We start from the raw sequence: 14,272 nt of genomic DNA, 5'->3' as shown, positions 1-14,272 counted from the left end.
TATTCCTTGCGGTGCCCGAGGGCTCGGAACTGGACCGTCTGAGTGTGGTGCCTCCGATGGGGAAGGCTTTTAAAAGACCCCATTGAAGACAGTAGGTTTAAGATGCCTCTACTTTTATGGAGGATTCTGGGGAACAATATCGTGAGTTCGATTGGATCCAGCTAAAGTTCACTTTATTCACTTACGACATTCAGTTCTGATGCTGTAATTCATCCATTAAAATCCCCTGAAATTGACTTTACTTTGTTCTATCTGCACTTCACACCACATCCATGTTGGCACCTCCTTCAATAGCCTTTCATTTATCATCTCCTCAATGGAAAATGCCAAATCAGCTAAAGCAATTTGCTGTCAGCAAGGTACTGGCGATAAAAGTGGCCCACTCCACACTCGCAGATCCCCATTTGGCCACCACCTCCTCCCAGTCAATAAAATGCCTTTTAATTAATCGGACGGTTAGCCGGAGGACGGACAATTATCCGGACGCTGTGCGTCAGCTGTTGTGGCTACCAAATGGGAACAGGACTCCGGGAACAGGACATTCGAATGCAGCGACGAATTGTGTGCATAAATTATGCAGCCAGCCATTTTGGGAAGCCCCACATTTATGGTATTTCACCTTTTTTTGTACACGGTATGAGTAGAAGGATATGCGGCAATGGTAATTACAGATGGCAACTTTAATACAAAATATTTATGTATACCAATCACAGGAGATGCCTTAGTGGCTCCCAATTTGTTTCTACTACTATTATCAATAACGCCTAATAGTAGGCCAAGTATCATGTTATACAGAGTAACTCATGGTCTCAACCAAAGGATTTAACGAATTAACTTCCTTTTTTTGGCTTGGTTAGGGGAATTCCCACTTGGCTGACCAGCAACAATATGTTGCAAACGTTTAATTTGAACGCGTCTCTAATCGCTGTCCTGGCAACGAGGACTCTCCACCTGCCACCTGAAATCTGGGCGCTGTAATTGCGTTCATTGAATTGTTAACTGGTCTGCTTGTCTGCCAGCCTGCATTTCAGTCCCCGAAACCGCAAACTTGCAGCGAGGGCGGCCAAAAGCCGTTGTTATCCTTGCGGTCCTTGTGGCTTCGTGTGAACGCGACTGCGAGTGTGGATGCGGATGGGTCCCCTTGAGCTGATTTCCGCACTGGCTGGCGGGTCCTTCGATATCCCGGTCAAAGCACATCAAACTTTTGGCTCTCCCTGCGGGCCATCTGCATTTGGCATTTATTGGTATTGTTCCAATTAAAGTTGGACTCGGTCGTAAAATATGCAAGCTCAGTGAACCAGTTAGCCATTCGCCATCGCGCAACTTCTGGTTCGATTTGGCGGCCACAGTACATTAATGCATTACGGTCAATGGTTGCGACTGCAACCGAGCCAGCGCTGCCAATAAAAGGTAATAAAATGCCCCATCCTTCGGTAGTCAATGCGGATGGTCGAAGTTTCGCGATGGAGTTGATTCTGAATGTACTAAGTGGGTTTTTCCAGTAAGGATCAATTAAAATTGTGGCAAGCAAGATAGTGCGTTTCTTGGAATATATAAACTAAATGCAATATAAGTGTCTGAAATGTGGCCCCATTGATCTTCAATTTTATCCTTGATCCGAAGCCTATCAGCCATCATAAATTTCCGCTATCAACTCCCCCTGAAAGTCATCAAAATGCGCAAACATTTCGTTAACTCGTTTCATACGGCCCAGGTGCGCCTGGCTATTAAGCCCGTGCCAAAATCAAGCGTCGCGACGCATTCACCTTTGACCCGACACCCGCTCCACCCACCGCAGAAAGTTTCGCACCACATGCTGCATGCACCACCCACCCAATCTACTCTCCCTGTCTTCCCAACATTTTGCGGCACGTATTGGCCAAAGCCAAAGTTTCGGCGACGCGCTGGTGAAAACGTCTCTTGCGGCTTGGCTGCCAACTGCTTAATCAATTACGCAACTTTGTAACAACATGCGAGTCCTGGCCAAAAAGCGTGCGCCGCATGCATTAGACTTAGCTAAAAATACGAAAGTGCAACTACCCCCGAAAGGAATGAAATTTGATAATGAAATCAGGACCTCTTGGAATTATCTCTCAAAATTCTTAAAGAAAAATCAGTAACAGAAGAACCAAATTTTTGTATTTAGTTTTTGGAAGAATTAGGCACCATTCTGGCCAAGGCGAACCCTCTAAATTAAGGAGCATGCTGTGATATGAAGACCTTAGACCATTGTAGAAATGCCCTCCAAGAAGTGTTACTGCCCCGTCACTCACGTCATCTTTGACTGCGATGGAACCTTGATAGGTGTATTCCATTTAACGTATTCTAATTGAATAAATGGTTTATATTCATACTTTTCTTTCTCTTTTAGATAGCGAAGGTATCTACCTCAAAACGGTTCAAGACTTGCTGGCTAAATATGGCAAAACGTACACCAAAGCCGATCAGACGAACCATATGGGAATGGCCGTCGGTACATTTTGCCAACACATCGTCAAGGATCTGAAACTTCCGTTGTCACCTGCGGAATTTCAAAAGGAATTCGAGGCAGCTGTTGATAAGAGCATGGGAAGAGTGGCTCTGCTGCCGGGGGTCAGGGATCTGATTCTCCACTTGCACGAATACCGCATACCCTTCTGCATAGCCACAAGTTCGTTTAGACAACTGTTCAAAGTGAAGGCCGAGTCCTTCAAGGATATCTTTCTGGCCTTTCACCACGTTGTCTGTGGCGATGATCCGGAACTGGGACCGGGAAGAGGAAAGCCCAACCCGGATATATATCTCCTGGCCGCCTCGCGATTCAATCCGCCCGCAGATCCCAAAAAATGCCTTATATTCGAGGATGCTCCAGTGGGCCTCATAGGCGGAAAAGCAGCGGGATCCCAAGTCATCTTTATTCCACCTGATCACGTTTCCAAGCAGCAGAAAAAGGGCGCCACCATGGTTCTCAAATCGATGACGGACTTTAAGCCTGAGCTTTTTGGTCTCCCACCCTTTGACACCTGCTCCAAATTCGAGTTTGGATAACCCCTAGCACTCAAAATTGATCCGTCAAAATTAGTATTCTACTTATAAAATAAAAAATAATCCAAATTTCAAGTGTACTGAAATGTCGGAGGAAGAGGCGGGTTCCAGGATGTGCTCTTTTCAGCCAGTTACCCATTGCATTTTCGAACTCGATGGTCTGTTGATAGACAGCGAGCGTTTGAGAACGGAAACCGTTCAAAGGATTCTGGATCCCTATGGTCATACGTATAGCTTCGATCTGAAGATGCGGTGCATGGGAAAGCCGGATTCCGAGCAGGCTGCTCTCATCGTAAAAACCTTCAATCTGCCCTTCAGCATGACGGAGTTTGAGAACCAACAGGAACTCCAGTGTCGTGGCAAAATGGGTTTCATTCGACTGATGCCCGGTGTGGAGCGCCTGCTGCATCACCTCAACTCGTTCAACATTCCCATGGCAATCGGAAGTGGCTGCGGTCGGGATTCGTTTAGGATAAAGACGCGTCGGCACTCCAGGCTCTTCGATGTCTTCCACCACGTGGTTTTGAGCGGCTCCGACGAAGAAGTCAAGGAAGGGAAACCTGCTCCGGATGTTTTCCTCACCACCGCCTCTCGTTTCGAGGATTCGCCGGAGCCGAACAAGTGCCTGGTCTTCGAGTCCTCTTTAGTTGGAATGGAGGCTGCTCTGGCCGCTGGCATGCAGGTGGTCCTCGTGCCCGATCCTCTGGTATCCATTCGCGCAAGTGCTCCGGCCACTTTGAGACTGCGATCGCTAGAAGTATTCAAGCCACAATATTTTGGACTGCCACCTTTGTGAGATATATGTATCGTGTAGTTTGAAATAAAATGTTGCACCGTGTCAATAACTACAATTATAGGCAACATTGTTTCTAGTGTTAATTTTCACATTTTTAGACCTTGATACAGATAATGTTGATTTAAATTCGTTGAAAATTCCTCCAGTTCTAGAGCTCTTCTGGTAGAAAAGATGTGCACTTTTGGCTGCAGGACATGCAAATCTCAACCAGATTGTAATGGCTGTTCTCCAACGCGCTGCAGTCCTTGTATCAGCTACTGCATTTTCGATCTAGAAAGTGCTGTCTTTGGTGAGCTTAAAACTGGAAAATTGCCTTTATAAAGCACTGCCTTCTTCAGATACTCGCCACGTCTACCGGAAGGCTCTCAAGGAACTGGTTCGTTGTTATGATAAGAGGATACCAGACATTTTACATGTCCAGAGTGGTCCTATGACGATATCGGAGATGTCTGAACTGTTTTGCCGGAAGCTCGATATTCCGATGAGTTGGGAATCGTTTCGGTATGAACTTAACGAGCGGACCTCCCATTTAATCGCAAATCCCCCGTTTATGGATGGGATTGAGCGGCTGGTTCCGCACCTGCGCAATAGCTGCATGGAATTGGCCTTGATCACATCCAGCAACGAGGCCAACTACTGCTCGAAGATTCGCGGCCGGGAGGACTTCTTCGAGAACTTCTCCACCGTGGTCTGCGCGGATGATCCGGAATTGCATGCGCCCAAGCCCGAGCCCGACGTCTACCTGATTGCCATGTCGAGGCTAGGGGATGCTGGACCCGATTGCACCCTGGTTTTCGATGGCACTCCCAAAGGAGTTCAGGCGGCGAGCGATGCTCGTCTGCCCGTCATAATGTTGGCCGAGAAGGACCTTCCCTGCTGTTGGTCCGAATTGGCCGCCTTGCGCTTCGAGTACCTGGATGACTTCGAGCCGGAGATGTATAATTTACCCCCGTTTACGGACCCTGCGCCCAAGAGGCGATCGAGTCGTCGGCGCACGAGATACAGCCAGAGATTGACTGTAATCCGGGCCAGAGCGGCCGAAGCAGCTGCCGCGGAGGAGGAGGAGGCAGAGGAGGAACCCGCGGAACCACCAGCACCAGCCGCCCTACCATCCATTTTAAATTTTAGAGAATGAGTCAAGTTTTAAAGAAGATTTATAAGAAATCAATAATTTTATAAGTTAATAAAAATATGTCGGTTTTGCACATTCAACTTACTCCTCGATTTCTTAGCAAAGATGTGCGGCTGTAGTGTACATAATTGGTTAACTTTGTTTTCAATGCGGCACATGTCAGTGTTCGGCCAAAATTCGTAGAACAAAATTTGAGTTTTGAAAAATTTGTAAAGTCCGGCCCAAAAATGTGCAGTGCGTGCTGTAAGTCTTGCAAGGCTCCGCCGGGATGCTCCCTTTGTCCACCGATGTGCTGTAGTCCGGGTATTAGCTATTGCATCTTCGATCTGGAGAGCGCCGTTTTCGGTAAGATACCCTTCGTATATTTTCAAAATCAAATTAAGACCACATTTCCCATATAGACACCCGTCATGTCTACAAGAGGGCCGTAATTGAGCTGGCTGCGAGTTACAACAAGATTATCCCCGAAGCGGTTATGATACAAAGCGGTCCCATGGAAACGGCTGAGATGGCCGAGATGATATGCCGGAAATGCGATCTTCCCGTGAGTTGGGAGTCCTTTCGCTTTCAGCTGAATGAGCGGACTTCTGACTTGATTGCCAATCCCACCCTGATGCCCGGCGTAGAGCGGTTGGTCACCCATTTGGGGAGGTGCTGTATGGGACTGGGGCTGATCACCTCGTGCTCCGAATCAATGTATTGCACTAAGATCCGTGATAGGGAGGACTTCTTCCAGAGTTTTTCATCGATAATATGCGCCGATGATGCGGACTTAAAGGCTCCAAAACCGGAACCGGATGTCTATTTAATTGCCATGAAACGGTTGGGAGATGCCGGACCAGATTGCACCTTGGTCTTCGATGGCACTCCTAAGGGAGTCCAGGCAGCGACGGATGCCCGACTGCCAGTGGTAATGTTGGCCGAAAAGGAACTGCCCTGCTGCTGGTCAGAGCTGGCCACTTTACGTTTGGAAACCCTGGAGGAGTTCGACCCGACGGAGTTCAACATCCCGCCGTACAGCTGCACGGAACCGCCTCCCAAAAAAACCAAGGCTCCAAGTCATCGTAGCTCCCAAAAATCTGCGGGAAGTCAGCGGAGTTCCGCTGCACTAAAGAAAGCTGCTGCGGATTCAGAAGCTGATGAGGGAGAGGAGGAGGAAAGCGAAGGCCAGGAGGTTCAATAATTTTAATTGTCCAGGATTTTATTGTATTGGATGGGAAACGTATTTTAAACATTTTGATTAAAGCTAAATGACGTTTGTAAAATCAATGATAAATGCAATGGTATGATTTGAATTCTCAAATAAAAGTAACCAAGTCATAAGCCCTGGCTTAAATTGTCTCTTACTGATTCCTCAGGTATTTAAACCTTTCAAGCCAATTCATACGTAGTTAACAACTCAGCAGATTTGCGGTTAAATATATCTGCATCCAAATCCAGGCAATCTGCCTAAAAGCTTTTGCACTTCGCATTTCAGTAGAAATAAGCGGGAAGTTTTAACTTAAACGCTTAACAGATTAAATTACAGCTGATGTGAAAGATTTGCTAAATGCACGTGTTCATTATTTGGTGTTAATGAAGTGCCAATTAATTGCAGCCTTTTTCTTGATACTTCGGCTTGAAGCGAAATTGATCCATAAAACTGTGAGCTGCGATAAGCTGCCTTAGCATTATTATTAACTATTGAAAAGGGAATTGTTTGCTCTATCTGCTGAATAATAAATACAGTTTAATTGAAAACGTTTTCGGGATGACAAGGAAATTGAATGCTGTCGGCGAGCAATGATTTTACCAGCACACACTCATAGAAAAAAGGCAAATGCAAATTCAGATGGAGATTAAAGAGCATTATAAATAATGCCGATTGTCTGAATTTTGCCATTGTTCACCGTTCGTTGTTCATTGGCATTTGACTAGCTCATCAAGTGCTTTCAATGAAAGATGATTAAGCGTTTTCCATTCTCCGCATTCACAGGATTCGCATTCTGCAAGACAATAAATCCCGGTTGCGTTCAGCATTTTCTTGCCGTCATCTTTGCTCTGTCTCTCTGCCAAAAGCCAATTGTTTGACAATTTAATTATTCAACACATTACGCATACGCAGTGTGCGCCACTGTGCACCAGTGTGTGTGTCTGCCGGTGTCTACAAGGGTGTAGACATGCAATATGTTTGCCTAGTTGCAGATGCCAACTTGCAACTTTCAGCCAACTCCTGCCAACTTATAATTACTTAATGCTCAACTCGGAAAATGTGTCTCCTGCCCCCAAAAGTCGGGTTTAGCCCCTCGACTCCTAAAAACGTCAGATGGCGCAAAGTGAATAAACCTTTTAACTCTTTAGACACATTTTTTGGCCCTATTTTTTAACTTTTCCCTGGCTTTTCTTCCGTTTCTGCCTAATGAACGGGCGCCACAGGAAGCACTCAAGGGCGAAAAGCTCAGCAGAACTGAATGCAAAAAAAATAGTGAAAAGAAAATCGCATAAAATGGAAAGTGCCATGAGGAGCGAAAATAATAATAATTGTGAGCGTCAAAAGCACGATGCTCAAACAAGATCTGCGATTTTTTAACGTCTTAATTTAATTAAGCTAACAAAAAGACCCGCGGGGATCCCAGATTCAGTGAGAAATAAACTGACTGCTAGTAAATGGAAACGTTTTTAAGCCACAAAGTTAACAGTGGGGAAAAAACTATATGTAACATGAACATTCATTTATTAAAAAGTTTTAAAACCAATTTCGTGCGTAAAATCATTAATAGCCTCTTGTTAAGCAATGTGTAATTTTTGCATCATTACATGCCAATCGCATCGATTTTTGACTATGGAGGCGCATTGTTTCAGAGATTCAAGTGCCCTTGTGATTTTGGGTGGAACAACAACGAGGATTAACATGTGTCGACGAATGCTGAAAAGCTTTTCATAGTCTTACCCAGCATTCCGCTAAATTAATGTTAAAATGCAAGGACACAGGAGGTGGGTGGTTGGGTGGCCAGGCTGCTGGGCGGTTGAGGCCGTGAACCGCCATCCTGTGGTTTCTGCGGGCGTGGGTGTGCATTCGGAGCGTGCTTTGTGCGAGCCTTGTTATAAAGCATTAATCAAGCATACCTGCTGGGCAATCCCCAGTCCCAGTCCCAATCCCAGTCCCCAGTATCCCCTCTCGCTTTCCCGCCACTGCGTCCTTTGCCTTTGCTTGTTTGTGGTGGCGACAACGACGCAACGCCCAACCACCCAATCACCCAGCCACCCAAGCCCCCTTCCCCCAGCAGGCCACTCGTCCAGTGGCTCAACCCCACATCCACCACCATTCAAAAGGGCACTAAATTTCCGCTCATTATGATGGGCTGGCATTACACGTATGCCCTAGTGGTGACAACGTGACTTAAGGCGGTATTATTAACTATATGTAAACGTAGTATTAAATATTGGAGTGATAAAGGTTCAAAATAACTATTAAGTAACTAACTATTTGGCGATTGCATTGATTTTAATTCATTGAATATTGTAGGAAAAGAGCTCGGATTAATCATTCATGTGACTATTGTAAAATAGTTAGTTGGGGTACTTCTAGTTTCACGCTGCCATTTCTGCCTCTTAAACCAATTTGTGTACGTGGGTATGTGTCCTTTTGCAATTTTCCAGCTAAATGGCATACATTAATTAACGGTTTTGTGCGACAGACGACTCGGGTCCAGATCCAGGTTCAGATTCAGGTCCAGACCCCAGAATGGCATTCATTCCGAGCCTGAGCCCCCAGCACCCCACCCCACCAGCTCACGAAAAAGATTAATGGTGCGCTATTAATGTGTAATGACAAATGTTAGTGCCTCCAAATGCCACGCCTCCCGCCTCCCCTTCCAACTGGATGTCTCACCTCGGCCATGAACGGATTTCGTACCTCCGCCCATCACGGTGTCCATCCATTTGCGAAAATGATTGAAATAAATATTTAATTAAGGTACCAAAGTGCAACAGCAGCAAAAGCTGAGCGTCAACGCCAGGCAAACAAGAAAAAACCAACTTGCTCTAAATTTTCATAAAAAATTCAATGCCACGCTCCGCCAACAGCCGACAACGATATGCAATAAAGTGCGGGCAGCAAAATGTGTCACCGTGTTACAAATAAAACCAAATGGGGGACTTTCAAGGATGCGCAGATCGAATGGGGGATACCCTGGAAAGGGGAAAGACTGAAGCTTGAAGCGAGGTTGATACTTAACAACGTGCCTTGGAAAGAAACATTGTAAGGATATATGAATAATATAAAAAATTATTGTATACTTTACTTCCATTTAAATTATTTGAATTGGTATAACCGATTTATCCACTGATGCACTTTTCCAGCCAAGTCAAGTTGATCCACAGCGCACTATACCTCAGGCAACGACATAAAAACCAGGAGCAGCAACATCAAAATCCTTAGCAGCAACTCCAACGTCAGCGTCAAAGTGACAACAACAGAAGTCGGGCCAGATCGGTGCGAGGACTAGAGATATGGAGCTGGAATCGGAGGTGGAGCCGTGAGGTGGACACTTTGACCAACTGGTGTGCTGTTGCGGCAAACAAGTAAATAAATGACAAACTAAAGCCAAATTAAGTAAATAAAATTGTTGCCGCTGTCAGGGGCAGAAAGTGACGCCTGACACGGACACGAGAACATGAGGCCAGGACATGGGACACAGGACTCGGCTCCTGGAGACTGACAGGACACAGGTTGGGGATCTCAGACGCAGGACTTCAGAGTCCTGTGACAGGCCTGAAAATGTCAACAAGTCGACTGCGAGAAGCAAAAAAAAGCACACACGCCGGAAATGTTGCAAAAACTATGGTTAAGTCAAAGATCAGGCTGAGGTTAAAGGTTGCGAGAACTTTAATGCCTGACGAGGCATTGGAAAATTAAAATGAGAAAAGGACGATAACCTCCGAGGACTTCCAGTCCGGCCTAGACAAACCCAAAAGACTTCTGCTTCGCATTGGGCAGACAAACGCTGACATCTGTCAAAACGAAAAGCGCACAATTTATCACAGGCAACAATAACGAAAATAAAGCCACAAAAGTACTGTGGGGATCCAAAGAGGAGACAATAGGAGCTCGATAAGCAGGGGAGCTCTGGACTATATGATACCCAGTAGCTTAGTGGGCTGCAAATGTTCCTATTCCGAATAGAAATTACCCTTTTCCCACATGGAATAGTGTGTTGCGTTAATCACCACAAGTAAAGCTTTAGCCTTAAAGCGACAAATGGTAACAAAGGGGTTTTAGATGGACACCCAAATCCGGAGCTCAGGAAGGGTAGGAGATGGAAAAGTGGCAGGACGGAGCAGAAGAGCCTCGTTGACGACAATGGAGTTGGTCAGGCGGAGATAGTGGCCAAAAAGAAAGGGGAAACGAGACGAGACGAGCTCGGGTTGATGATACGTAAGCCAAATGAAAAATCGACTCCCCAAGTGGGTGACTTCTGCATGTGTCCTTGCGGGTCCTTGCAGCCTCATCTATCACACCAACCCGAAAGAGGAGCAAAAACCACGGCATGCAACTTCCTCCATTTCGCAGGGGCGATCACATCTCTTCGTCTCCTGTTTTGAGATTATTTTTGTTTATGTGCGCGATTATCCAGCGAAATGGGTTTATGGAAACTCACTAAGAAATTTTCATGTAGAAGGTAATGAAAATATCGAATTACTATTGTAGAAAATGGTGTATTTGCCATTACACACAACTACCTAAACCATTTAGCCATTCTAACAAATCCATTTATTTTGGAAACCCTTTTATATCCTTGGAACATTTACAGAGTGAATCCACTTCGCAGCCGAGCTCAAAAGTAACTTCCCATTTTAATTTTGGAACAAATTCGGTACATTTGTTTTTGTTTAATGAAAATTTTCCCCGACTTTTTATACGGTGCGGTTTTTATTGTTTGTTGGCTGTGTTCTGGGGTTTTGACCACCCACCACGCCCTCCGCCTGCTGTCTTGTTTGTGTTTCATTAGGATTTTTGTCATTTTGGAGAATGGGATGGGGTCTCCTCCGACCAGGACTGTGATAAAACTAATGTTGACTTTCGACTGACCCGCTTTTCTGGCTCATATATGAATATACAATGTACAATGTACACAAACACACGTATGTAGTGTGTCTGAGCAGCAAAAAATGGCAATAATTATAGCTGCTGAGGTCACAAAAAGTGAACATATCCGTGTGCGTATGTTCCTGTGGTTTTGGGTTGGTTTGGGTTGGTTTTTCTAGCTTTCTAGCGGCCAAGAGAAATGCAATTACACTCGTATCTATTGCACTCGCAATTGTTCCGCTGTCAGTGTGTTGGTGTATCTGTGCATCGGTGTGTGTGTGTTCAAGTTATGTTGTGCAATTTTATATTGAGGTCACTGCTACTGACAGTAATTTATAAAAGTTTTGTTCATTTTTTCCGCCCGGGGCACAAAAAGGTCAAGAGTTTTGCTCATTTGTAGTCACTTGATGGTGGTGGCTGTGAATGGCGAATGGTGAATGCGACTATGCGACTATGCGAGATTAAATTGGAATTATGTGGGAACAAAACAAAGCGGTGAGTGGGCTAAACGAATGTGCCAGCAGATTTGTAATATCATCTTTGCCTGGTTTGACCTTAAATATACGGAGATGATTGGGTAACTTGAGTACACTGTATTTTTTCCTATATATTCTTACCATTGCCCTCTATCCAAATCGTAGCAAACTTTTGCTTAAGTTGTGTTGTGATGTAATGAAGTTAGAAAACTTGAATGTACCTTCATCTCAAAAACGCTCTTTCCAACCTTTAGAAATCCGACGAGAACTCGATTTGAACTTCTCGCTGGCGCCATCTATCTACTCGCTGCTTGAAGAGTGCCACTCAATCTCATTTCTCCATTGCGCAGACTCAACTCATCCTGGAGCGAAAACACCACTCTCATTCAGCCCAGTGGAGGCAGAGACCAAGCAGGAAACAGCTGGACAGAGCTACACTTCGAAGATGAAATAGGTGGTCGCAGGATGTAGAAGCCCAAAGGTGGGATTCACTTTCAAGGGAAGCGGGACATTTGTGGGAGCTCTGCCTTTAATGGCGCATAATGTGCATAAAAATATGAGTATTCGTAAAAATATTAATAAGGGGTTTATTCGAGAGGCGAAAGGTTTAAACCTGATTGCGAGGCACTTCGATTTGATGGGCAGCTTTGGCCTTCAAGTGCGCCACTTGCCGTGTTTGCGCGGGCCATGAAATATGCATGAGAATCTGTCTGACCCAGCGATCCATCGAAATACGGATGCAATGGTTCGGAACACCGAGAACGGGGGCCAGATGGCGGAAAGTCGGGCAGACAAGGCCAAAAGTCGTCGAACTGTGAAAGCGGCTCAAACCAACTATAAACACCCACTCGACAAAAAACATTTTCATATGCCGAGCCTGCCGGCCAAGTGTAAAAGTATTTCGCAAAATACACACTCATATGCCGGCCCGCTGCGAACTTTATTAATATTATTTTTATGATTATTATTGCGCCCTGGACGTGAGCTGGCATAATTACCCGAACGACGTCCTGTCCGAAATTGGCCAATCGCCGTGATAATAAAAACGCATAAATGCCACCGCCGCCGGCACATGGAAGCTCGGCGGACAGCGACAATATTTTAATTAACTTAATTAAGCAATTTTTATTTGCCCACAGCCAGCCAGGTGGGGCCGCATCCGCATCTGCATCTGCCCGGCACCAGCAGCCCGAATTTCCCATTTCCCGCACTTTGCGTGCTCCCATTGTTTGCCTTCTGATGAACCGAAGGACACTATGAATGCAGGAATTAACCCAAAAAGCATTATCCAATGTTTCAGGTTGAGCGTATGCCGGGTGAAATGTGGGAATTCATAAGTAGTGAAGTCAGGACCAGTATTCGATTTAATTGGCAGCAGCAGAGTGGCTAAGTCAGCACAGTGAAGTTTTTGGAATTTGGCAAAACGACGTCAAGTGTGCGTGTGTCATTGCAGTGCAGTGCAGTGCAGTGCGTATGTGTGAGTGTGGATGCGTAAGTGTGCGTGAGTTTACAATTCAAGGAACAATAGTGTTTGGCGACTCATCCGGAAAACTTCGGTGGGCGCCATGGTGGAGCGGCTGTCAGGAGTCGAGGTGCGATTAACCGCTCTTGAAGAGCAGAATGGCCACCTGGCCCAGGTAGAAATAGATGAAGTGACGCGTCTCGTGGGTCACATAGGAGCCGAAGTTGCGGCCCACGATGCAGTGCCAGGTGGGGTTGTACTTCTTGTCGAACTCCTTCTTGATGAAGGCGGCGATGTCCTTCTCGATGTTGTACTTCTCCAGGGCCTGGGTGGCGCAGTCCACAGCGTCCTGCTGCATCTCCTCGCTCATGTCAGCGTTCTTGATCACCGCCTTGCGATCCGACATCTTGTCTCGATTCGATTATCACTCTTGCTGTTTATCTGCGGAAAGGCTTTGGGGCTACCTCAGTGTTCAGAATTCACTATTCGTATTATTTGATTTTTGCCGACTCACTTTCAGGCTCTGTCTATCCGGCTCTTGCTCTGTTGGTTGCTGATTTTTTCTGAGCTGCCGCTTTCGATTTCGAAGCTAATGTCAAACAGATGCCTGCTACGATGTTTCTTTTTGGATGTTGAAATCAGTATTACCATTCAAACAATAATCGATAATCGATATATTAAAAGGTTTAATTGGAGTATAAATATACCAATTATAAAAATAAATGCTATTTCAATTTTTTGATTCAAAGCGGTGTGCTACATATTTTAAGAATACATGTTGCCATTGCCAGCGAAACAAAAATGATTTCCCCTGTTCGCCTAGTTCAACTGAGTATTTTCTTGTTTTCGACTCATCTAGTAAGTAAATTTTCAATATCCAACGCACTATTAACGTAATGAAACACCTTTTTAGGTTATATGCAAACTGGAGTTTACCAACATTAAGTGCGTTACCTTCGATCCAGAGTTTGCCGTCTTTGACTATTGCTTTTTAAAATCAGTTAAATGTACATACAAGTACTATTCGCTAAAAGTGAAATTGCTAAAGACACCTGTTACCAACGTAAAAGTTTGTATATGTGGCATATAAAGTATTTTTATCACATGCTAGTACATATGTTGCCGTTTCAGATCAACATAGCAACATTCCAGAGATTAAATGGCTAATATTAAGCGTGCTACTGTGGACGTATTCGCCAAAATATATTAAGCCAAAAATAATTTAAAATAATTTAAAAATAAAACCAATACATGAAATTACTTCTAATATATTTCATTCTTCAACTTGGTGTTTCTGAATAGCTCATGAATACAC

At 45.0% G+C, this 14,272-nt stretch overlaps 5 protein-coding genes across 6 annotated transcripts; 4 read left to right on the top strand and 1 right to left on the bottom strand.

Moving 5' to 3' along the window:
• Positions 1-2,093: 2,093 nt before the first annotated feature.
• LOC117150740 (pseudouridine-5'-phosphatase) lies at positions 2,094-3,099 on the top strand. The gene is made up of 2 exons (XM_033317774.1): positions 2,094-2,304; positions 2,372-3,099. The coding sequence occupies exons 1-2, from the start codon at positions 2,238-2,240 to the stop codon at positions 3,025-3,027; spliced, it is 723 nt and encodes a 240-aa protein (XP_033173665.1). The 5' UTR covers positions 2,094-2,237; the 3' UTR covers positions 3,028-3,099.
• LOC117150741 (probable pseudouridine-5'-phosphatase) lies at positions 3,095-3,880 on the top strand. Its single transcript, XM_033317775.1, has one exon. It carries the CDS (start codon positions 3,110-3,112, stop codon positions 3,818-3,820), a length of 711 nt encoding a protein of 236 aa, XP_033173666.1. The 5' UTR covers positions 3,095-3,109; the 3' UTR covers positions 3,821-3,880.
• Positions 3,881-3,895: 15 nt separating this feature from the next.
• Positions 3,896-5,032, top strand: LOC117150739 (pseudouridine-5'-phosphatase). Its single transcript, XM_033317773.1, has 2 exons — positions 3,896-4,109; positions 4,159-5,032. Exons 1-2 carry the CDS (start codon positions 3,992-3,994, stop codon positions 4,953-4,955), a joined length of 915 nt encoding a protein of 304 aa, XP_033173664.1. The 5' UTR covers positions 3,896-3,991; the 3' UTR covers positions 4,956-5,032.
• An 88-nt stretch (positions 5,033-5,120) lies between these two features.
• Positions 5,121-6,269, top strand: LOC117143961 (probable pseudouridine-5'-phosphatase). Its single transcript, XM_033308898.1, has 2 exons — positions 5,121-5,297; positions 5,354-6,269. Exons 1-2 carry the CDS (start codon positions 5,180-5,182, stop codon positions 6,133-6,135), a joined length of 900 nt encoding a protein of 299 aa, XP_033164789.1. The 5' UTR covers positions 5,121-5,179; the 3' UTR covers positions 6,136-6,269.
• Positions 6,270-12,841: 6,572 nt separating this feature from the next.
• LOC117141074 (dynein light chain 2, cytoplasmic) lies at positions 12,842-13,572 on the bottom strand. Of its 2 annotated transcripts, none has more exons than XM_033304376.1 (2): positions 13,472-13,572; positions 12,842-13,417 (listed from the first exon to the last, which is right to left on the bottom strand). In XM_033304376.1, exon 2 carries the CDS (start codon positions 13,361-13,363, stop codon positions 13,094-13,096), a length of 270 nt encoding a protein of 89 aa, XP_033160267.1. In that variant the 5' UTR covers positions 13,364-13,417; positions 13,472-13,572; the 3' UTR covers positions 12,842-13,093. The 2 variants fall into 2 exon arrangements, with proteins under 2 accessions (XP_033160267.1, XP_033160275.1); XM_033304384.1 differs by having other exon boundaries at positions 12,842-13,398; positions 13,472-13,544.
• Positions 13,573-14,272: the final 700 nt, after the last annotated feature.

The sequence above is a fragment of the Drosophila mauritiana genome, chromosome 2L, assembly GCF_004382145.1.
Source record: "Drosophila mauritiana strain mau12 chromosome 2L, ASM438214v1, whole genome shotgun sequence".
Lineage (NCBI taxonomy): Eukaryota > Metazoa > Arthropoda > Insecta > Diptera > Drosophilidae > Drosophila > Drosophila mauritiana.
This window is presented reverse-complemented; position numbering and strand designations above follow the sequence as displayed.